At 41.6% G+C, this 25,050-nt stretch overlaps 1 protein-coding gene across 1 annotated transcript in view; it reads left to right on the top strand.

The window, feature by feature from the left end:
* trabd2b (TraB domain containing 2B) overlaps positions 1-25,050 on the top strand; it is a 67,358-nt gene that overhangs the window by 16,968 nt on the left and 25,340 nt on the right. The window contains exon 3 of the mRNA XM_040128899.1: positions 23,243-23,389. Within this exon, the coding sequence (XP_039984833.1) occupies positions 23,243-23,389 (147 nt within the window). The remainder of the gene's footprint in view (positions 1-23,242; positions 23,390-25,050) is intronic.

Here is a 25,050-nt window from a genome sequence, read left to right as displayed (position 1 = left end):
TCAAAAATTTAAAAGCTGTGGTCTTTTCTCTGACTCCAAACTCATTTATCTTGGTCATGTCTCAGTATTTTTCTTGAGGTCTTGTTATTTTGTCTGAGACTGACACAAATGAAGACTCAATTATGTGGAAATCGCAGGGGCAATTGCCTTTTTTGCTTTAGTATATATAGATGAATGTCCAGCTGGCTACTGATTATACACTCACTCAAAAGGGAATTATATGCTGTTGAGAATTTCTATCCAATACAAGTATGATGCAAAGTCCAATATACTTTCAATAACAAGCCTGACAAATTTGCACCCTATTGTGGCAATGGTCAGGAGCAAGGCATTGGCTTGTGTTAATCTTGACTTGGACTTCACTCTTGTTTGGTCTTGTCTTGGCCTTGATCATGACTCCAGCACTGACTTACATTTTCCTACAGCTCCCTCAAGATGAAAACCGTTCAGCAAAATAACGCTCCCTGAAACCTAAGAAGGTTTTAAATGTGTCTGTATGTTAAAGGAGTGAAATTATCACAAAATTACTTTCACTGTTTTGTCTGTTGACCCATTTCTGTAGAGTTCAATCTGTATTCTGTGAACATCAGTGATTTGAAAAACTGAGGGCAAAAGCTTGTGTGTGTGTGTGTGTGTGTGTGTGTGTGTGTGTGTGTGTGTGTGTGTGTGTGTGTGTGTGTGTGTTTGTGTGTGTGCTTTTCTCTCTATTACGCTGTTTGTGCTTCTATATACCAGAGTAGACGTGTGTTGAGTCTTCCTGGGAGAAACAGACATTTATGAAAAGATGTGACCTTTGACCTTAACTAATATAGTTCTAAAATAAATAAAGGCGGGTTAGCTCTACAAATAGTACAGTACGTAATTTGTGTGTTCTGTCAGCAGATGCATGTAATGGTTTTGTTTTGTGCTGCATTGCCAATGGAGTTAAGACAAATAAAGGGAGTCTATTGCTGCTGTTTGATACAGAAAACTTGCGTGTCCAAAAGGGTTCATTAAATGAGTCCTTACTAATGAATTATTCTGAACAACAAACGATTTTGTAAATCATTTTATTGGCCTCTATTTCATAAAACTCACCATATGTAATGAATAGCTACGCACTCTACATGAGTCCAAATCTTTGAAAAAAAAAAAGGAAAACAAGAAAAAACGCATGGCCAGAATCCATTTTTATCATGTTTATAAGAGGAGGAATACTGATGTTAGGAACTGGTCCGGTCATATAAACCTCATAAACTTTGTTATCTTACCTCAGCCCGGCTGCTGTTTACACAGAATGACCCCGGACTCAAACAAAAGCTGGAAGGCTCCTTGGAATAGAAGACGAGAATGATGAAGAGGGGAAAGAGACAGAAAAGTACAACAGGAGGTGGTGAAAGAGGAGAAAGAAAATAAACGGAGAAATAAAAAGGCGCCCTTTCTTTTTGATTTCATATTTTGCATGGAGAGTAAAACAAAGACTCCAGTGGCTTCTTTAACTGCCTACTGACTTTTTCAAATATATATCACTGGAAAGTACGAGATGTCTAGTTAACTGCTAAATCTACTCTACTTGAGTATTTTGTGTGTTATGGTACTTTTATACATTATCTTTTAAAGACTTCTTCCTATTTAAATATTTTTAAAGCATTTACTTTCACTCTTTTATGGTAGGGAGTTCTATCTGGCATGTACTGAAGCAGTCAGTCTTGGCACTGATATGAACCATCCCCTAGGCTTGGCGAGAAAATTTAATACGTTATCATGAAATGTCTGCTAGGACCACAGCACATCAAGTAATTCACTCGTTTGTGGAATTCTGCGTAGACAGGTAGCCTTAAATTGAACTGTAAAAGCAGAAACTATATTCAAGTAAAACATTTCTGTCCTCATTCCCTCCCTTCAAATCTGAAGTGCTCTGCTGCCAGAACGGAGAGACCAACCCCTGAATCACTTAATCCCCAAGGCCCCTGAACCGTTGAACCCGGTGGCACCAAATGTGCCGTTTAAGCTGCTCCTCCTCACACCTCACCTACACCCACACCACAACCACACTCCCCTGGGACTAACGAATTATTTGTCAAAACCATCAGCAGTTTCTATGAAGAAAAAAAAAGACTCAGAAAGTGTGAAGTCTGGTTTAAGTCTGCAACATGTTCCAGGAATTCCATCCGTCTTCACTTGGACTAACCTGGGATGGTGCGGACTATGAAGACAGGAGTTTTTTGGTTGGGAGGGCGCTAAGTTTTGGAGAAATGTTCGGGCATCTGTGTTGAAATTGTGGATGTTCCCCTCCACTGAAGCAATTTTCTCGCTTTTCTTACAAAAAAAAACTGCTTATCTTGGATCAGTTGCTATTGTCAATGCACCAGTGATTGTGGATGAAATCATTTTGAAAGATGTCTGCTCTGGGCTCAGCTTTTCTGAGGCAGCTCTGCCCACCCAGGACGACTTGCTGATCTGGCTCTTGTAAAAAGCAACTCTATTCCACTTTCACTCCCAGAGAAACACAAATAAATTCCTTTTAATCAGCCACGGGTTCTTCAGGGGCTCATTAGGAAGGAATGTAATTGAAACTTAAGGTAACATTATTCATAAGGTAAATGTGCTTTGGTGAGCTTGATTTCTTTCTCCCACAGCAGCCCTTTGATATGCCCGAGGGTGAGCTCGCAGTAGTTTAGATGAAGACACAATTATTCGAGGCAGCATGGAGGTGGGCTTTGAAACTGTTAAGAACACTCTCTGGGAATCGTAAATCTCACGCATGGGAAATATTTTCAACAAATGATTAAATACAAATTCTCCGACATTAGAGAGGTCCTTGGCTCTCACTTCCTGTCTGTCTTCTTTCCTTCTTGTTCGCTGCTTTCCTCTCTGCATTGGCTTCTGTCGCTCTCTGGAAGTGCTGAGGGGGAAAAGGTCCTGAGTTCAGCTCCTCTGAAAGGGGATCCAAACCGCGTGCTAACGAGAATGCCAAGCCTAACAGGGACTGACAGCTCATTGCACTGAGAACTGCTGTGTGTATGTATGTGCGTGTGAGGGTTAGGAGTTGGTGTCAGAGCGGGCCAAATATCTGTGTGCATTTATTATGAGAAGGCAAACATCCCTGGTTAGGGTAAATAACTCGCATACTTTTTCAAACGCATGCAGGAATGCACCCACATAGATGCACTTAAAAAATTGGAGTTAAATTGCACACAAACACACACAGACACACTGTTCAGATGCATCAATCAGTCCGCAATAATAATCTTTAGGAATCTGATCGGAAAACTGAAGGATAAGTGTCCCCCACCCTGCCACCACACCTAACACCATCATGGCCGTAACCGACATCCACCGCCAGCTGGGCTCAGATGAAAAGCAGATGGGTCAGAGGATAGTGAAAGAGAAACATCAAGAAGAATAAAATGGGTGTTAAGTCAAATGGAGGCTAAGGGCTCAGAGTTAGACAGGAAAGACGAAAAAGTGCTTAAGAGAAATTGTCCTGGGTGAAAGAGAGAGTTACAGAGAAAGTGAGAGACACAGAGAGAACAACAGAGAGAGAGATGGAGATAAAGGCCGCCTAGGGGTCAGGCTGGGAGCGAGGGAAAAGTCAGCCATTTTCAGATGAAAGGAATCCAACCAATCCCCTCAATGATAAACATGTGTCTGTGTCACCCATCCCAGGACTCTGTTCTATATATGCATGTGTGTTTGTGTTAGTGTGAGACAGTGTGTCTGGGTGTGTGTGTGTGTGTGTGTGTCTGTCTGTGTGTATGTGTGTGTGTGTGTGTGTGTGTGACAGTCTGACTCTTGACACTGACAGTGCAGATGATGATATACACTTACACATACACCGACACCTCGTCCGCCATTTTGGCAACAGCAGGGGGAAAAAACACTGCATGAGTGTTAACTGACACAAGCCATCACACCCTCAACACAGCACTGGAGCCAGATAACAAAGCACTGCATCTCCTCTACTCTCTACTCCCTTTTCTCCTTCAGTCCTGTCCTCACCTGCCTCACTAGCTTGCTGCTCATTTACACCTCCGGGGTTTAGACAAAATAACACGAACACCTTATGAAATAGGAGCCTTGAAGTATCTTAATCACAATGGCAATCAGTTAAATATTAGACTATGTTAACTGACAATTTGCAGGGTTTGTCAATCCCCAACATACTCAACCCCATCTTATAAAAACTTATGTTTACTGACAGCTCATTTCCAACAAGTCCACAAAATTAAACAACAAAATATGTCATATGTAATTGCCCCCCCAGAACGACACATACAAGCAGTTTTTGAGCTGAAACCCCTATCATCAGGACAACATCTTTTATCAGTTCTTTCCAAAACCAGATCTGACATTGGTGTATTTAACATTTGGCTAGGTTTAGGCACAAAAATGACTAAGTTAGGGTTGGGAGAAAACCATGGAATGGGTTAAAATAAGTACTTGGCTAAGGTTAAGGAAACATTGTGGTTGGTTAATGTTAGGGAACGACTGCGGTCATGGTTAAAAGAAACCAACATGGACTATCAGCATGTCAAAGTCCAGTGTTTTGATGTGGATCTTTAACAGCAAGCTATTTCCTCCTTTACTCCTGAAGGACAAGAGTCATAATTCCTATGGCCACTAGAGGGCTTTGTAACTTGAATGTTAATGAGTATGTTATATTGCCTGAATACACATGTAATATTACATAATATACGGGATATGTGATCGTTGAAATGACTGTATCGTTGAAATGATACTGTCATTCTTCTTTGGAGGACAGTCTTCTAGTTTGCATCAGCAAATCAGCTGTAAAACGCGATATGCTGCTATTAATTTTTTTTTTAAACGAAATGAGGAAACTTTCACACTGAATATACTGTATCTGCAAATAGTGCAACAGAACAATGGATATGTTGATGCTGCAAATATCTGCAGAAGGTTCACGGTCAAAGTATTTCATTGCTTTTCTCTACAATATTTGCTTGTGGCAACTACAACCTTAAACATGATCAACATCTTTGTGGTTAATGTTTAGGCAACTCAAAGATCTTAAAGGTCAGTGACACATCATGGTTTTGGTTAATTAGTGACAAAGTCACTGCTGACACGAAGCACAAGATGATGCACAGGATGGGGTTTTAGGCTACAATCACATTACAGGCCTTAATGATCAAATCAGACTTTTTTAGTCAGATTTGATGTTTTTATGTTGATTGTTCGCATTCAAGTTTGTAAATGACTTGTATCCGGCTCCAGTGTGCTCACACGTGAGATCCAAAACGGCCACACATGCGCAGATTTAACTGAAATGTCAGCCAAATGCTTCAAAGAATAACAATAACAACATTATTTGTGTGACAGTTAAATCATAAACATCTGTGTCATAGCTGTGCTAGCGTACATGTCCAGACAATACAGATGATGAGGATGAAAGTGAGAACAAGAAGGCGACACAAGGCAAAAGCCATGGTCACTCTCCTCCTTGTTTATTTTTAGATATGAATCAAATCTAGGACCACATTTGCAAGTGACCCAGGTCTGATATGAAAAAACAAAAAAAACAAAAATCAGATTTGTCGTGTTGACACTGCGAAAAAATCAGATCTGAGCCACTTGGAGGCCAAAATGTTGCCTTAGTTGTCTAAACCTCACAACATGGGAGAAGTGCAAAGCAATCCAAGTCTCCATTATCAAAGTTCTGTGCTTTTTGTCATGACTTCCTCTGATTCATTGAGTGAATTTGCAGGGGTTTGCTTTTTCTTTTTATAGATGCACCTGTGTAAAGGATTTGGCTTCATTGAAGCTTTCTTAGTTGGCTCACACTGATTTAAAAACTCAGAGTAACATGAGCCAATATTACAATAATAAAAGTTTGGCTTTCCAGATTTCTTTTATAGCTGACAAACTGGTCATCAACTTAATGTGAGTAACGTTAAGTTGAACATAGGAGTGTTTGCTTTTGAGATCAAGAAACTTCAGAGTTACATTTTTTTTTTTCTTAAGTTTACATTATTTTGCCATCTTCTGCACTTACCCTTTTCTTCTACTCCTTTCCCGTATCCTCACCAGTCCTCTTTATCCTCTCCTCTCCGCCAGTCAGTCAGTCATTCAGGGACCTCTGCAGTAAAAGTCTCACCCCCTGAGACACGGAGATTGAGAGAAGGGCCTCTGTTGCTCTCTGTTGACTCACCCGCTTTCTTGGAATGTTGCCATGGCCACTGCCAGCCTGGCCTGAAATGAACCAGGTAGGGGTGTAGATGGTGGGGGTGGGGATGCAGACAGAGAGAGCAGGGGGTCAGGGAGGGAGAGGAAATGAGGTGGAGAGAAGTGGATGGTGACCTGAGGAGAAGACGAAGAAAGAAGAGAACTGGGAGAGGGAGAGTTTTGTTTTGGCGGAATAAACATTTTTGAGTTGGTTCCTGTTGTTTAAAAGATAACTGCAAACATCAGTGTATGTATGTGGGATTTTTTTCATCTTTTAGTTCTTGCATTTCTTTGTATGTGTATGCCTGTTTATAGCAGTGTTTGTTTAATTGTGTGTTACTTCCTTTATGGTATTCTCACGACAATGGCAGTGGTAGACATGGTATTTGTTTGTAGGAGCTGCAAAGTACAATATATTTTTTTCCATTCTTCTGTTGTAACCCTGAACTGTGTAAGGCATCTGTCAGCAAGCCCCTCTGTGTAAGTGTGTGTGTGTGTGTGTGTGTGTGTGTGTGTGTGTGTGTGTGTGTGTGTGTGTGTGTGTGTGTGTGTGTGTGGAGCCATTAAAGCCACGGCTACTCACCCGTAACCACACTTTGGCAATTGGGTCACTGGCACACAGTCATGCATGCAGGAGGACACATAAACACTCATAGACATAGACATACACACACAGACTGTGGCAGTCCTTGATGTGGCCCCATTTCTACTCAGTTGACTTTGACATATTATTTTCAGTCACCCTCGAGTCGATAACATCATGTCAGTGGCCCTGTTCATATCAACATGTGTCTAGGGTGATCTGATCACAAGTGGACAGCAAGTACGTCGGTTCACACCTGGCATTAGTCTCGAGTGGCCACTTGTGATCGGATCTCGCCTCCCCACTCTATATGCAAATAAAAACATACATCAATTCGGTTTGCAAAGACCAAGTGCATTGTTATTTTTAACTGGCAGCAATGCGCTTCCCGTGCCCATTCTGCCGGAAATTAGAAGAAGCAGAAGTCAAAACATATAGACTGGTTCTATTTCTTGGCGTGTTGCAGACAAACCAAATCACCCAATATGTTTGATGCACTGGTAATTTATCTCTATGGGCTTTTCGAAATTTTCAAAGTGGACAACGCCTGCCTATGCAATTTGTACAACTTGTATTTGTTTGTGAATAAACACCTACATCTGCTTATGCAGAGGATGTCAGTTGAGTAGGCAATCCTTCAATGTGGCCCACGACACATTCGCGTACACACTGCTAAAAGATGTGGCCATATATGGCCCAGACCACCTCTGAATGTGGTCGGAGTTATGGAATCTCGATATGTACTCATTGTGTATTGGGCACATTCACAGCTGTGCTTAGAGCTGTCCACTTGTGATCGGAGCACCTAATATGCATGTTAAAGCCAGGTATGAACAGGGCCTGTGTGTGTGTCCGTGCCTCAGGCTCAGAATCAGCTGGTACTAAATCAACAGTGATCTAGTAAAATCACAGTGTTAATTAAGATAGGCTTTGTCCCAGCAGGGAGTGTGGTGACTTGGAAAGGAGAAAGCTCTCATACGTTGAGACAAGGCCACTAGTAGTACATATATGAACAGACAGGGGTATAGTCAAAGAGTTATTTTTTTCAGGTCATGTTAGTGCACAAAAATTAAGTTCAGAATAGCAGCTGTTTTTAGCTCAGAACAGAGAGGGCATATCATCTCTTACAATAAAAACAAACAGCTCTAGAAACTCACGGCAGCTTTGATAGGAAATTGTTTCCTCTGTGGTGCGACTTGGCCCATTAATCTGAGGTGTGTGCGTGTACGTGTGTCTGTGCACATGTGGATGTGAGACTTTGAGAATGTGTTTGTGTTTGTTTGTGTGTCTTTGGCTCCAGAGCTGGGCAGACAGTTGGTCTGCAGTGATCAAGTGAGAGATAACACTAAAGTTAGGCCAGGGACACAAAGAAGCAGTGTGTGGATTTGAGTATACGATTGTGTTTGTGTTTGTGTGTGTTTGTGTGTGTGTGTGTGTGTGTGTGTGTGTGTGTGTGTGTGCGCGCAAATGGGAACTGTCCTCGTATATTTAGTCGTTTATATCCAAACAACACTTTTCTGTGTCTGTACGCCATCAAATTGGCTCCTGAAAGGCACATTTCCACTGCGCCTTCATTTCTTAATCAGTGTTTTCCTGCAACATAATGTAAGCTTTCGTTTTCCAACTCAGACTTGGAACTTCACCTAGCCACATGCAGAGTAAATTGCAATCCTGCACTCTCAGTTTAACAGTAAAGATGTGTCTCAAAGATTAAGCCTAAAGGCCTGGTCAAATATTTAAAACAAATCACATATTTAACACATATAAAATGGTGAAATAAAATGGCAGATCAAATACATTCAATTCCTTCTAGTGGAATGACTGGGGCGCGTCCCTCTGAAAGGACAAACAAACTCCTCTGTCAAAGTTGAGTAGAAACGTAGAAGAGGTTTGCAGGCAGTTATTAACCCTTACTCTAGTCAATGGTACAAATACGTATTTTGAATAAACTGTGTGAACTGTGAAACTGAGCTAAGATAATGAGTTTGCTAACTGATCGTTAGCAAGGTTGTTAGGTCTGAGAACTTTCTTTCTTCAGTGACTTCTTGTTAAACAAAATTTTGTATAATGGTGAACAAAATGCCAGGAGTAGATTTAAACAAGAGTAGAGAGAAAATAGTGATGGAGCTATTGTGACAGACTAATGCTAGCGTGGCTGGCTAGCATGTTAGCGGTTTCGCTGGTCCACTTTCTGGTGCAACCAGTCTGAGGTAAAGCATTACTAAAATACATTTCAGAAGTTTTTTCAATTTGAAAAGTTCTTTTAAAAAACTGAAAAACTACATTAGTCAGCAGACTAAGATATCTAAATTTACCTTCCAGAAATGGAAAAGGAGAAACTTGTCAGTGTCACAGAATTGGTTTCTATCGTGGACAATATGATTTAAAGAAGTATTAGAATTTAAAGTGTAGTAGTCTTTAAATAAGTTTTCATTTATTTCTACCGGGAAAGAGAGACAGGTGAATGAAATTACACATTAGCACAAAGGAAACAAAACACATAATTATACTAGAGGCTGTTTTAAATAGTCCAGCTGTACAGAAACTCATGCACATATTATATATAACACTAAACACTTTACTGGTCTCTGCTACTCATTATCTTTCTGAGGTTTTAGTCTTTGCTTTCCAGTGAAGACAAACTGCAGGAGTTTTAATCTTGTTTATCCAGCACCCCTCCCGTCTGCTTCAGCATTCCTCTCCATCGGTGTGGCCTGTTTGATGATTTGCAGCCCATTTAAAGCCACAATCCTGTGATCTGTTGGTTGGGGTGACCACAACCCCTCAGAATGGCTGACCAAGTCTGCCCTCTTGACGCTGTGGGCCGTGCAAACACACACACCAACGCCCTCACAGTCTCTCACACATACATGTAAGACAGAGGAAAAAAAAGCACAGATATACATAGGCCGATGTACGTGCCCACATATGTACAACTCACACCTACTGCACAGACAGACACACACACACACACACACACACACACACACACTCTCAAACACTGAATTATGGTTCTCTCCCACAGGCTGATCCCTTCTGTCAGAAGCCTGTGCTGAGCTGTGGTCCAAACCCAATGTTTTCCTTAATAGAGGGTATGGGTGCTAAAACTATTAGAAGCAGCAATCACAGTCTTAATCATATTGGATTTCTTCATACCAAGCACTTTCCTTGTGAGGTTAGAGGGAGCTGAGAGCTCTGGGTGGTTGGAGGCTGGATGAATATGGAAGTGTATGTGAATGTCGATGCCTCACAAAAAAGCAAGCTAGCAAGAAAGAAAGGGTTTACTGTATGTGTTGATAAAGGTAGACCATGTTTTTTCATGTGAGGACATCTAGTAAAGAAAAACACACTTTTTAATAGTACTTAATTTCATTCTGAAGGAAATACTGTTTACTTCAGAGAGGAGCAAAGACAGATAAACATAAACACATATAAATAAACACATTGAGTATAATACACATTTTTGTTTATGTATTGTATATTCATTCAGACTGTGCTGATTAGCAAACTGTGCTTCAGTTGTGGAGATCCAGACACTAAAAGGTCTTCAGGTCTTAAAGACTGAAAGACTAAAAACATACAGCACCAGAATCCTGATAACAAGGATAAAACACAGATCAAAGAACAGCAAGGAATGCGAAGAGCAAAATAAAAAACTGGTAGTAGAAATACGTGTCAAAGATTCATGAGGGAATGATTTCATGTGCGCACCAGGCGCGGTGAAATGTAATTCTCTGTTGGCGTTGTGCTAGAATTATCACATTAGTTCCTGCAGGATGGCGCATGCAGACACATACACGCACATATTATGCATGCAGCAGTCAAACAAACAACAAGTAAAGGGAGAATGAGCTCAATCACTTTCATCCAGATCACTCTCCTTCCGCTAGCATTCTCAATTTCTTTCTCTCTCACACCCACCTGCCCCCACACAAACATGTGCGTAAACACACAAAAATGAATCAAGGTTGTAAATAAATTCAGCAGAGTGTAAAAAACATTCTCTAAGCCTTGGCCTAGGCTCAAATCAACAGAGCAAAGTGCCTAAACTGCAGATTTATGAAATAATGACTGTCTTATGAGAGCAGTTAAATACCCTTCCTCTGATGTGTCTGCCAGCACAGTGCTCCTAGTCAAGGTCAGCTAGAGGAAAAGCTACTAATCTATGGCCAGCGTCACTGTAAACCCTCCACCACATGCCGTCAAGACTTTGCCTTCCCCCTCCAAACCACTGGCAGCACAGAGGAGTTATTTCCCATATCCTATCACTGGGCTCCCCCTCACTTTCACTGCCTCCCACTTGGTCCTTCTGTGAATTTTCTTGTCTGTTTGTTTGTCTGTTTTGTCTCTATGTTGGCTTCATTGCCTCTTTCTCTGCCCCCCTTCCCCACACACAGATACACAAATACTGTTCTCTTCTCTCTCTCTCAAACACAAGCAAACACACTTCTGCACTTACACAAATACATATTTTCTTAAACTCTCTTTCCTCTAATACAGATCAATTGCTCTAATGAGACAGGCAGACTCATTAAGGGGTTGCTCATAAACATGATTAATTCCTTCTTAGTTCAATTATCAGCGTAGGCCTGACGTATGCTTTAGCTGTCAGAATAAACCAGTGCAATTAATTAACTATTTATATCCCAAAACTTCTGAACCACAGTAATTAAGACCTAACACTTTGGAAGCCTCCTTGCCAATGTCTTGACGTCAAAAATCTAATTTCCCCCTTCAAAATCTAAACTATTAACCGTGATAAACGTAACTTCCCTTTTTTTCCCCCCATTTACAGAGGAAAATCTCATAGCACTTCTACTCTCCTAAACAAAAAGACCTTATTGCTATCAATAACATACAGCTCTTGAACTTTTTTTGCATCCCTTAGGGAACCCTATTAAGGACCATGGTTTCGCAGATTTTCAGGTTAGCCTTCAAAGAGGGGGGAGACGCAGTTGTTTAAATATGGGGAGGTCTCTCCTGGAAGACATTACATAGAGTTGCAGTTGGTTGCTCACATGAAAAGTGACAGAAAAAGTTGCATCAAGAATAACAAAAGAAAGATAGAGTGTGTGAATGTCGGATCGCCAGTTTCTGAAAGTTACAGAAGTGGTCGGACACAACCACCCTAATCCGACGTCTAAAAGGTGGAGGGAAAGGGTCTCTGAATCTATTCAACCAACTGACAAGCACTGCTGAAGAAGCATGGTGACAGCTCAACACAAGGAATAATAAACCATTTTTACACCTCATTTTCAGTTTTACACACCGACTTCCCTCCCTAACACCTTTTTTCCTCAGCTGTCATCTTGTGTTTCATTTTACTTTTTCTCCTTTATTTTGGTCTCCATCACCAGCTGAGCTTTCTCTTCTCTGTGAAGCAGGCCTGGAATGTTTGAGTTTTGTGTGAGCGTGTGATATCGCTCCCGATGATCAGTCCATATACCGTGGAAGTGGATTAAGAAGGTTTTCAACTGTACCAAGATTCCCCCCAGTCAGTCAGTCCAGCACACGAAACCTTGTAGACTGACTGTTAGTCTGCTCATCATCTGCTTTTCATTGACTCAGAAAGTGAGGAAGACATGGAGAAAAAAGAGAAATGGTTGAGAGTTTTCATGATATCTGTGATCAGGCCAGGGCAGCGTCTCATACAGTATGTATGTATCTGAATTTTTGTGTGTGTGACAAACAGTGTAGGGCAGGTTCTTAGAGGTGCAATAAATAACTAATTTCTAATTTCCGGAAAGGTAATTACATTATTTCACTATGTACTCAAAAGCCGAATTAATTAGTTACTCTGCTTGTTGCAGTACATTGCCTTCCATTACGCAGACCTGCTCTGATAAGGTGCCCTCTAACAAATCCAAAGTTACCCACACTTTACATTTTCTGTATTTAACACTTGGATAAATAGAAAACAAGCACTCAGACTCTGCAGGGTTCACACACCCTCCGACTCTGAACAAAACCCAGGTGATTCATGGATGTGGTTTAGCCAGAAGGCTAGCTAGCCAAATAAGAAGGCAATATGTAAAAAACAACAACTAAGGAGTTTCTGGTAGATGCATTCCTCTTCTTTTGGCAGAGGTTGAACAACATGTTCTGGACTGGTGTCTCCACTGAATGCACAGAGACAAATTTACACTCAGACCACAAATGTGACATGGCAGGAGGTTAATCTTCTTTCCATTACTGTAAGAAAAGATTCAGCCAATAAATACGTATTTTCCAACTCTAAAAATACTTCTCTGTCAAATACATCAGAAGTCTCTCTGGTGGTCCCACAGTCATTAAGTGTTGGCAAACCTTGGTTGGCAACAGTTGGGTTGTTGTCGTACACATTTGTGTATGTTTGTGTGTCCCTCTCCACGCTTCATCTATGACAGCTTGTTCTCATTGAGGAGATGATTTGGACTCTGCTTCCTCATGGGTGTGCTGGCAGAACGTTTGGAAATGACAGAGCAGCATGACCCTCACTCAAAGTGTGATTTCCACTCCTGAAAACTCTCATTTAACACTCGTGCACATACGCTGCCGGTTCAAAGTTTCTTTTGTGCTTGAAAGGTTTACATTAGAATCTTGCTCTGTCTTGCTGTTTTTCGGCAGGCTGAATACGCTTGCATGAAATTGAACATTTCTTCTGCTGATTTGCCGTGAAATGGTGTGCTTCTGTGGGATTACGCCGCCTTAGCTTCAGCATCGAGGCTAATAGAGCCGTGACTGAGGGGAGGAGAGGAAGTTTGGTCCACTTAGTCTTCCTTCTGCTGCTCCAGTCTATTAGACATTCAGAGCACTGTGCAATTTGGAAAAACTCTGTAGTGAAGATGGACACACATGGAAACACAAACACACAGTATCCACATGCATGCACGTATGCACACAAGCATTGAGTTACAAGTGCATGCTCATACAGTGAGAGAGAAAATGTGTACGAAGTGGAGTACAGGAAGGAGGAAGGACATGAAAGCTAAATAAACAGATCAGTGACATTGGTAGAAGGAGAGCCGCCATCAAATGAAGGAAAAGAGGGAACAAGAGCAAGAAGGATGGATGGGAGTGTGAGATGAAGGGCTGTTGCTGTACTGTATAATCTAGAGATTTGTCATTGAGAGCACATAACCTGGGTGGGGAAAGGGAGGAAGGCTAGTAATTGAGGGTTTGAGAATTGAGGGAAGATCAAGAGACATGGGTTGTTTTTGGAGTGACAGGGACAGGCCTGAGGATGGAGGGGCTTTGGGAGGATGAACAGGGGAGGTATCGGAGGACAAAACTAGCCAGCTGGGCTCCAGACCTGTAAGATGGGAGGAGGAGGATGAGGAGGAGGCGCAGTAGACATGCTCCCTTCTCTCTTCTCTCTACCTCTCGCGGTTAACGGTAAACATATGGCCTTTTGTCTGTCTTTTTGACCCCTTTTCATTATGCCTCCTGCTGTGTCTCTGCCAAATTTTTTTCTCTTTCTTCTTCTTTTCTTCTCTTTCACTTCTTTTTTTCTCTCCTCCTCCTCCATATACCGTCTACTCCTCTGCTGAGACACACTACTGAAACCATCACGCACAACATGCAGGCTTTAACTCACAGATAAAACCATCCCAGTCATATTCTATTCATATGAAAATATGCTTTTTTTATAGTTATGATCTGCTGCATTACACTCTATGCTGCTTAAGTGTCCGCTACTCTGCAGGGGAAATCCAATCTGCCTGTCAGATAGTGCAAACAAGAACAATTCAGTCTGGAAGCTTGCTGAGGTGGACACATGAAACTGAACTGAAATAGTGATTTATAGAAGGAAAAGGTTTGACTCAACTTGGTAACTGAGGTCATTTGAATATAGTCAGAATGATGTGTGATGATTGACTTGCATGCACACACAGAAACCCCGCAAGGATTCCTCTCTTTAAAAAGAAGGAATTCAGTCACCTGAACCAGCTCCTATTAACTGTTCGGACACTTGTTGTCTTCAATCTGGATCCAGTTTTTCCTCCATTACAAAATTTATGTTCATGCAAGAGATTATGTGCTGTTCTCATGTTTCAGACAGACCTCAGATGTGGACTTTGCAAAGGACAAATCATTATTTAAGAATTTTTCTGTCTAAAGCCATTAGTCCAACCAAAGCAGTCTAAGGGAGATTAGAGAGATTGGTCGGGCCTTGGTTTGGGGCTGAGGAGGCATGTTTTAAGCGTAGACGGCTATTTCTGACTGCTCCTTTCTCATGCTGCAGAGAAGACCCAGCTCATCTGGTTTGGATAGCACCACACATCATAATACGAGCCGGATAAATCCAATGGAATTCAATGAGAATTTTTCCCTTGAAAAAAAAGCAGTTTGTGAAATATGTTATGATTAGTGGAGGTCATGATGTTAGTGGTGTACTATGAGCTTAGGGGGAGATAAAGTTAGATTGCCCTGATCTAGGCTACATTTTAGCAAGGCCTTTAATCTCAATTTCCTAAAAAATGAAACAGAAGAAATTTGATGGACCTGGTGGTGAGTGACACCATTTAATTGGCTTCAAGCGAAGTTAATGTACATCGGTGATTCTATAGGAAAATACAACAGTTTCTTGGAATAAAGCACATCCCGCCATTAAAAATGATGAAAATGATACTTGACTTGTGAAGCCGAGGAAATTAACCTGACACCCATCTGCATTCCTACTTTTTTTCCATAAAATTCGATTTTAAGACCTATTTTAGGCCTTTTTTTATTCTTGATTAGAGGCATTGCTGTCATCCAATACCTCATAAACATATGTGTTTTTTTCTTTCAGAGATAATTTTGTAGACTCTAACAGTTAAAGTATACCTTGCACTTTCAACACATTATAAAAGTTATAATAATTCTGACATCTTCTTGAAAATCACTAATCTATGCACATGGAGAGTAATGGGTTTTTTCATAATTTAACTCGATTTATATCAAAACTGCTTTTATAGATTTTTTGGCTACTAAGGGGCAGTGCAAAAGGCTGTAAACATTAACTAAACATTGTCATATTATCACCGCATAAAATTGTTGAGGTGAACATATTAGCAGACAGTTGCTAGCATCCATCCGGCAGAAACAGAGCAACATTAAAACTCATTCTGAGATATATTTTTGGCCCCATGATAAATGTAAGTCCAATATTTCCTCTGTTTTTGGTCTCCACAAACTCCTGAGGGAAATATCTGGCACATTAGCTGCTAATACTCCACTATCTTCACCAGCTGGTCGCTAACTCTGTCTGTCTGATGGTGCTGAGCAGATAGCTTACTGTGGGTTTTTAGTTTTTCGTTGTGTTTGTTTGTTTTTTCTGAAAACAGCTGCCTGCTGTGCCTTGAAATGAGATTGATGCGAGCGGCGAGAGCAAATCAGATTATTAGAGTTGAGCCACAGAACGCTAAACCACTCTGCAGCGGTATGGGGAACTGCAGAGTCAGGTTATAGTTATCAATGGGCTGATCACTATCAGCAACCCCTTTCACGTTATACATGGTTATTTGACCCACTGTTAATGTAAAAAAAAATTGATTAGTGCATCTTTAATGTAATTTGGCTTTGTAATTAAGCGTCTTGTTCTCACATGTGGTGACAGGAATCAGAGGCAAAGAGGTGGACTCTGCCAGATTTTGCCCATCTCCACCTGTCACATTTACCTGCATTATTCCCGTAATGTTCAGATGTGTTGTTCTGCACATGTATTTACATGTGTTTATTTCCTGTTCAACAGCTCTTTAATGTTGAAAGAAAACAAAAATTAGCCCAATTTCCCTTTATAATCTTCCACCACTCTTTCACACCCCACACCCTCTGCTTGTGGGCGTTCATGGTGAGGGACCAGCTGTGTGCTTTTTAACTTCAGATCAAGTGATACTTTATTATTTTCTCTGTTTTCTGGGGAGGCAGGAAAGCTGGGATGACTGGTGCATTGGCAGTCCTGCCAAGTCAAACAGCGGGGTTTATTTGTGGACAAGTGTAGGGATAGCTGGGGCTACATCCACTCCCTGATTTACTGGAGACTCTTATTAGGAGGAGAGACAGGAGGCTCTGGGGACTGGAGGGGTGTATACAGTGTGTGTGTATGGGTGCCTATAGGTCTGGTTTCACTGGTGTAAAAAAAGACAAACAAGTGGAGAAGAGACAGCAGTGAAGGTAGGAGAGTAGTGGATGTGGAGAGAATGAACTTTAGTCAGAGGAAGGAAGGATGAGAAAAATACAAGGAGGGGTGGAAGTTTAGATGATTTTTTACCATACCAAACTAAGGGAGGGATATATCCCATCATTAGACCCTCACCCCCCCCTCAGAGAGGAAATAATACAGGACGGAAGGATGAAGGAGGGGGAAGAATGGGAGGCTTTCTCTGGAAACTAGGAGCAGCAGGCCTCTGCCACTGGGATTGTCCCTCTCGTAATCCCTGGATTTCCTAGGCTGAGACAGGAGGTAGACCAGGCAGGGTGAGAGACATTGTGAAACAGAGAGAAAGAGAGAGAGAATGAGGGAAGGAAGAAAGGAGTTGGGAAGAGAAAGAGAGGCAGCAACAAAGGAGAAACAATATTTAAAACATTGGTGCTGTCTTTAGAGGAAAAGATCTGAAATGTCTTCTCTTTCATTTTCTGCAAAATGTGGTTTGTATACATGTATTTCTCAAAAAGGAATCTGATGTGTATAATTATTAGCGTGTGTGCTTACGGGTGGCTGTATATGTTTTTGAATGTGCATGCATGTGTGTGTTTGTATCGTGGGTATTAACAGGGATAAAGATTTGGAAGAAAGTAAGGCTCTTGCTTGCCGCAGTTCATGCCAGATGTGATGAGTTGAAAGTGCTACTTACCTTCAAATGGGCAAATGAAACGAAAGGCGCCGAAGGGCTGTAAAACTATTTTGGCAATGGTCTGACGTTGGAGGTCACAATTGGAGCATTTTTATGCTCGAATGTTGCCTTTCAAGCCCCTGAGAGGTTACATGATTCCCTGGGAGTGAAAAAAGAAAGTCTTGAGGACCCCTTGTTGATAAAACCGTAGGAGACAACAGTGAAGCTATCATGTGAGCCTGTCCAGACAACTTTGATGTGTTCTTGTGTGACACCATCTTTCCATCCTAATGTATTCAAGGTGCATTTCAGAGCTAGCAGGGACTAAAAGATCAGACAACAGCAGCCTTTTAAAATACTCCCGCCAATCCCACATGCACATTCAAGCGTAAAGTCATACTGAGACAATATAGGTTAAAAGAAAATGGACAGAACAGTGTTTTTTTTAATGAATTATTTTATGCGTCTCTACTGCGGTTATGAAGGGGAAAGTATTCTCACACAAATCGGTATCCACCCTTTTTCGGGGGGTTTGCTGTGCGATGAACAGGGATGAGATATCGCATTTGTCTTATTCTTCGGTTGCCCTGGATGTTATTTCAACTCCATACCTCCTTCCCTTCGGTCACCCCAGGGTGGCGTAAACCCAATCCCCTCTTGTCATTTGTAGCCAGAGCCCAAAGGGAAAGCCGGCTCGGTCCAGAGGAACCCAGCAGTGCGTGTCCTGGGTCAGGGGTCTAGCTCTTCTCTTTCTCAGGCAATGAAACACAAGTGGCCCTTAGGGAGACGAGAGCGGCCGAGGGGAACGCACCACCCTGAAACTGTTTGGACTGAGCAGAGATAAAGACAGAGAGAAAGAGCTGAATTGTAATTCTAGATGGATTCTCTATATTTAAAGGGGATAAAAAAATTTTAAACAGTAATTGATTACTTATAAATTAAACATTAAAAAAGGAACTACACTGAATATACACATCAAAGTCTGTTGCATAAATCTTTTGTGGCTCCAGAGGGACTTGAGTCAGTGTCGGTAGGGGCTGAAAACTATAAATTTAAAACTAAAAAAAAATCTGGAGTGTGGAATTAGAAATAAGTGAGTTTACCAGACCTCTGCAGCCTGCTCTGCATCTCTGCTTGAGGTTAGAGGCAACATTAGCTGCTAGTAGCATAACACACCCAAATCTCTGACTGAACTATCAGCGGTCAAGTTGCAATTTGGGTAATGAGGGAATCAGCTTTAGACAAGGAAGAAGAATCAGTGGAATAAAAAAGAAAATATCTCTGATTCTGCCAAATCAATTTTAAAACTTTTTTTAAAAACTGTCTGTACTTTGTCCTGTACTCTTTTAATAGGTCCATAAACACAGCACCATGTTTTCATTGATTGATTGCTTTTATTTCATCTTTACTGTTTTTTTTTTTTTTAAATCAAGACCACACTTTCCATAAAGCTTGTTCCTTTCTGTCACAAAGATAATATTGGAGTGCGTCCCTCCTCTCTCTGTTCCATGTGTGCTTGTTTTGAAGAGAAAGAACAAGGCTAAAACCAAATAAGAGCACTTTATTTGCTCCTTATTGTTAGAAACTACGAAACATTCAGCCCCCTTAGCAGTAAAACAACCTGTTGTGTGCCGTAAAGTTGTAGTTTTCAACCTGGGAGCCTGGACTAAAATAAGGAAGAGTGAGATTTAAAATGTTCTGCTGCTTATTTTTTCTGAATGATAGTTTTATCTTCCTGCTTTGCAAATGAACGATGAAAGAATCTGAGAAGTTCCTAGGGGAGAATGAGGGATTACAAGGAGACCCCGCTCCATTTTTAAGGTGTCACAAACCAAAAAGGTTGGCAAAGAGAGCAGAAAGGCAATCCAGCTTATTTCCTATTGTGACAGCTAACTTGATGATAAACTATGTGATGATTTTTTGATAATTTTGTGTTGTGTGTAACACTACTGAGGATAAAAAAAGAAAAGGAAAAACATATGGACATTTGTTTGCTAAAACACAAATGCATAAGAGATAAAATGGTAAATTGGAGTCATAGCAGCCGCTTTGCCAGTTCACAAGGACAAAAATGGAGTGGGCAAAATACACAGGAAAATACATGGAAAAACAAAATGAGAGAAATGAAGTAGAGCAGGGAAAAAGAGGGAGAGGAGTGTAGGAACAAAACTTTTCAGTTATCCTGCCCGACGCTGGCAGGCGCCACCAGGGTTTCCTTCACCTGCCTGGTTATACCCAGTCATTTACCATGCCAGGCCTGTGCCCATACACCTAACACAAACTCTCCACCGCACAAAAACAGAAGAATCACTTCCATCTGTACAACACATGCTCCTCTCATAGAGAACAAGGCTTTATTTGTCTTATACCATTCTTTCACGCTTTCAACTCTCTGGCTTTTGTTCTCTGTTCTCTTTCTTCTTCATACCATTACTCCTCCCTTCCTTTGTTCTTTCTTTCCACTTTCTCTGTCAGTTTGCAGAAAAAGTGGAATAGTGTCTCATTGTTTCACAACAGCTGAGATAGAAGAAGTGAGTAATGCATGGTCAAATTAAAAGGGTGGCTTGGGGAATGTGGACATAAAAAAATGACCGAAGGAGACAGGATAGGCATGTGACAGTGTTTTGTTGTTCTTGATCTATGTGTTAACTGCTGTTGTTGATGATTTTTGCTTTCTTTCCATTTTTTTTACAGACTGCTAGCTGACAAGTAAATAGTAATCCTGGGTATTGGATTTTCTCTGCTTTGCCAGAGTTCACTGCTTGGCCTCCACAGTTTGACTCTTCCTGCTGTTTTATCACAGCCTGAAGCCCTTTAGCTCTATCCATCACTCACAATCTCCAATTCAGATTTAAGGAGGAATAATAGGGGAGTGATGTAGTCTACAAGGGTAAGCCCTCTCAGTTCCAGCACCTTGCCATCGGCACCCACTCATTACATTCTTCAGACTTCTAAAAACTTCCAACAAGCTAACACTGTTGCTAGCTAAAAAGCCAGGATTTAATTCTCTTCAAGGTCAATTGCTACAATGCACACGCATGCTGATAAATATCATCTTCACTCTTAAACATAAAATATCTGTCGCTGTTGCTCCCACTCCTGCCTTACCCCTTCTTTCTGTTTTCTTTCCAACGCTCGCTAATGAATTTTTGGAGTGCTGCTCTCAGTTTGCAGGTTCCAAGACCATCCGTGTGCACTGCTCCTTCCAGCTTCGTTCTTATAAAGCTTTTATTCAATTAAAATGGGAGTTTCTCACACATGTATTAGGTGAGACGAGGAAAAAAGAGAGGAGAGACCTGCAGTAGTAAAGTATGTGGTGAACAGAGTCAATGCTAGTTACTTTGAAAGGGCCTGGCTGCAAAAGAGCCAGTCTGTCAGAGTGAGTGGACCACTTCAGTATGAGAACACCCACTCTGTCAGTCAACACATGCGTGAATGCACACACACATACTTACACTTATGCACACACACCGTGAATGTTTGCATTTTTCCTCTCTCTCCCTCTTTCTCCCCTTCTGCCTCTCCCGCAGTGATTGACAGGCTCACTCATTCAGCCCAGCACAAACTCAGGCGCCATGGTTACAGCTGCAGAGATGTTCTTTCCCCGGGAGACAGACAATATTGAAATAACAACTCCCTTAACAACATAACCACACACACACACACACACACACACACACACACACACACACACACACACACACACACACACACACACACACACACACCCTCCCTTCTTACCCCACATCCTCTAATGCACTCACCCTCCTGTCAAACGTGTCTGTTGCAGTTTGCCATGTTAAGGAAATTACTGAAGCCGGCTGCATTACGAAAAGCCTGGCAGGTATGTGTGCTGTGCCAGCTCTGGACCCTAACTCTGCCCGAGGCCTGCTCTGCTGTTTCTCTTGGATAAACCCTTGAGACGAGGCAAAGAGCCCTGTGGGTCATGGACTTGGGGCAGTGGCAACTTACTGGCATAGAATCAGCATCTGCAGAAGTAGAAGTAGTTACTGTAGCTACTTCGTCAGGCAGATATTAGCCTCTCTGGGCCTGGCATCACACCTCCACATTACCTGGAGTTTAGAGCAATAAAAGAATCTCATGTCTAGAAACTGAAATGAGGTATAGTGTCATTACTGATCCAGCAGGGGGGCTTCTGGGTTTGCGAATTCTGATGGTGAGATATGAGCTGACAAAAGCATGAAAGTCATGTTTTTTCAGGACTGACATGGTCACAGGTTTGATCCAGACCTATTCCTGGATTATGCTCCCCTGGCGGGGCAACAGCATGGCGCTGAGCATTGCAAAAAATGCAGGATGAAAACTGTCAAAAAGAATAAATAAGATCGCACTCAGCTCTTGGTTGTAGAGTGGGAGGAAGGGCTCAGGATCTGGTGCTGGCAGAGACATGAGAGGAGGATGTTGACTGAAAGTGGAGGAAGAGCAGGGGAAGAGAAAAATAAAGACAAGAAAAGGGGATAATGAGCTGAGGTATATATGCCCTTAGCTCATCAGTTGTCGCTTTGCATTATGAAAAAAAAAACACACACTTGAGCTGAGAAGCTCACAAGACTGGTTAGCAAACATAATGACCTCAGACAGAGAGAGGGAGTCACAAGGTTGAGCTTAGAGCTTGGTTGTGATTATCCCAGCGTAAAGGTTACCTGGAGTTGAAGCATTCAATATGCACGATATGGGCATTTATGATTGCAAAAACATAACTTAATCACGTGAATTACGACCCAGACTTTTGACATCGGCCTCAATCAGTTGTGCAGCTGTATCGGCCTTAAGCTGCTCAACAAATCATCTGGGCCAGGATGCTGACGTTCTCCCTGCAGTATTTTCCAAAGCGCTAGTCAGGTTTCTTGGTAATTAGGATCATAGACGTGGATAAGTCTGGTGTGGTTTGAAGATATGATGAGCTGAGTCACTTGTTCTAATCAAGTAAACTGAAACTGTCTTACTGGGTGCAATGTAGAACTGTGTGAAATCTGCTGTATTTCCACGTGGAAAGAAAAGAAACACATTTCCCTCTTCAAACACACCTCTGGATCCTGTAAGAGAGCTTAACAGTGATTGACAACTTGGTCTCGGTTGCCAGGCCAGTCAGAGGTGCCGTGGGATTGTAGAGGGCGGGAGCTCGGAGGTTAACCCCTAGTGTCTAGGACAGCTGTGGAGTATTGGGCTGGCTGGTGGCTGCACGCTATAAATTCTCTCTAAAGAGGGTTTACTTTTGATTTTAATGGGCACCGTAAATTTACAGCACCCTGGTCTTGGTGAAAGAGAAAGAAGGGCTATTTTTAATGGGTCTCTCTCTCTCTTTTTCTCTCTCTTTACATTTCTCCTTCTTCCCCTGTTCTCCCCCTTGTTCAGAAGAAAGTCAGTGGAGTCTTGCCATGTCTTTTGCGGTCTGCTTTTACCTGTAGTAAGCCTGTATGGAAAGTGTATGAAAATATCCTGAAAGAAATTAAAATAGTGCAAAAGAACTTATATTTTTACGACACACAGCATAACTGCTTCATTGTATATTAAGGTCACATTATATTTTTTGGGAGAAACACTGGCCATGCTTGCACTATTTCTCCCTCGTCATGGCAAAAATTCCTCTTAAGCACAGAGCAGAGAAAACCGAGTTTGTGGATACAGAAACTAACAGCACCCTTCCTGTTTTTTCGTCTCTCTCTCCCTCCAGGTGCTGTTTGCTTTGAACCAGACACTGCTGCAGCATGAGGGCGTTCGAGCAGGTAGCCTGCAGGGCTCCTTCACCACTGAGGACCTCATAACACACTACAACTGTGGTGACCTCAGCTCCATCATCTTCAACCATGACACCTCACAGGTTGGTCTCCTCCTTTAGATTTTGTATCACCTAACTCGTAGAGATGTTGCCTTAAAGGGTGGTTCATCCCTGAACGTTGAATGTCTGCCCACTACACAGCAAAGTATTCTGTGCAGCTGAATGACAGCCTTCATCAGATCAGCTGAAGGACTGTATATTGGATTTGCTGTTTTTTTTTAACTTCCAACCATGGCAAAGAACTGCCTTAAATAAAGTCCATTTGCAAAGCATAATCCGAACAGTTGTGATGCCAATTTATTGCAGTTTGCCCCACAACACAACATTTTTCAATTATCTCCTACATTTACCCACTTACAAAGCTTTTACGTGGTCCAACATCAATCTGATGGAAGGTCATACTGTCTTTATGCACCCAACACGCACAACTGAATGCATGGCAAGGCAAGAGAAGAATGATGTTTTATTTCATTTTAGTGAAATAAAACATCACATGGGGTGATACTTGGATTAGCAGTATTATACCAAATTAATCACAGCTGTTGGTGCGAAGTCTACCTGCTGCACATCCACATGTTCACCCTTTTTCTACTGACTAGAAAAGAAAAAAAATACAGAGCCCATCTTTGGTGTAAAGTGACAATGAATGGGTTCAGGTTGACTTTCATTCATAAAATACTCATAAACACTTGTTTTTGGTGCCGTCAGATTGAACAGCATTGGTTTGAGTCCAACTTGTAGCCTGCAATGTCTCTGCCAAGTCACTGCAAAAATATATATGATTCTGTGATCTCATCTGACACAATGATAAAAATATGGAGAAATCAGAAAATATCTGGGTACCACATAAAATTTTACTTTCTTATTTGTATTCATCTCTTTGCGGGGCCAACCAGAGGCAGAGTTTTGGTCTGTCACAAGGAAAATGTTGTTTTTGATGCTTTGTCAGTTTGCAAAGAATAAAATTACGGCACTAAGAGTGAATTATTAGTCATCTTGTCTTGTTTTCTTGAACAGAAGAATGATCAAGTTTCCAATACAGTAAAATATTCACACAAAATAACAGTTACTTACAGCTTCAGTCCAAAAACATCTGTAACGGTGTTTAAAAAACCAAATCTGTCAGACCCTTGAATTGAGTTGGCAACCACCTGATACCCACTTCTCTGCCATTACGCTATCATCGCCTCAAACTTTTAGGCTTGCACATCAGTTCCAGAAAACTGCACATTGCCATATTAATCCCTCTCAGCCTCAAGTTACTTGATAGTCTGACACTTTAATAGCTCTGGACTCAGACGTACATACACCATCTGACCTCCTCTAACTTTGTGTTTCCTAACATAGCCTCTGCTCCTTCTGTGATGGCCTGCTCGTGCGTCTTCACACCCAGCTCTGCTAACTGTCAAAAGGCCATTCAATATATAGTATATACACACATGTGGTAAAGAAACCATATGCAGTAGCTCTCGCTCCGTCTCTATCCTCGAATTCATTCATAAGTCTGTCAACCTCCCTTGCTGATCCTTAAGTCGCATTAAACCTAACACACCATGTAACCTCAACTCGCCACTCAACTGCAGAGATTCTACATCCTTTACACAGTAAGAAGAAGTGTGCACAATGTACTATCCAGACATTTCAAAACTCACCATGGCTCCTTTGTTAAGCCTTGACATAAGACACATATTTCCCTTTTTCCT

Source organism: Xiphias gladius, chromosome 6 (genome assembly GCF_016859285.1).
Source record: "Xiphias gladius isolate SHS-SW01 ecotype Sanya breed wild chromosome 6, ASM1685928v1, whole genome shotgun sequence".
Classification (NCBI taxonomy): domain Eukaryota; kingdom Metazoa; phylum Chordata; class Actinopteri; order Istiophoriformes; family Xiphiidae; genus Xiphias; species Xiphias gladius.
This window is presented reverse-complemented; position numbering and strand designations above follow the sequence as displayed.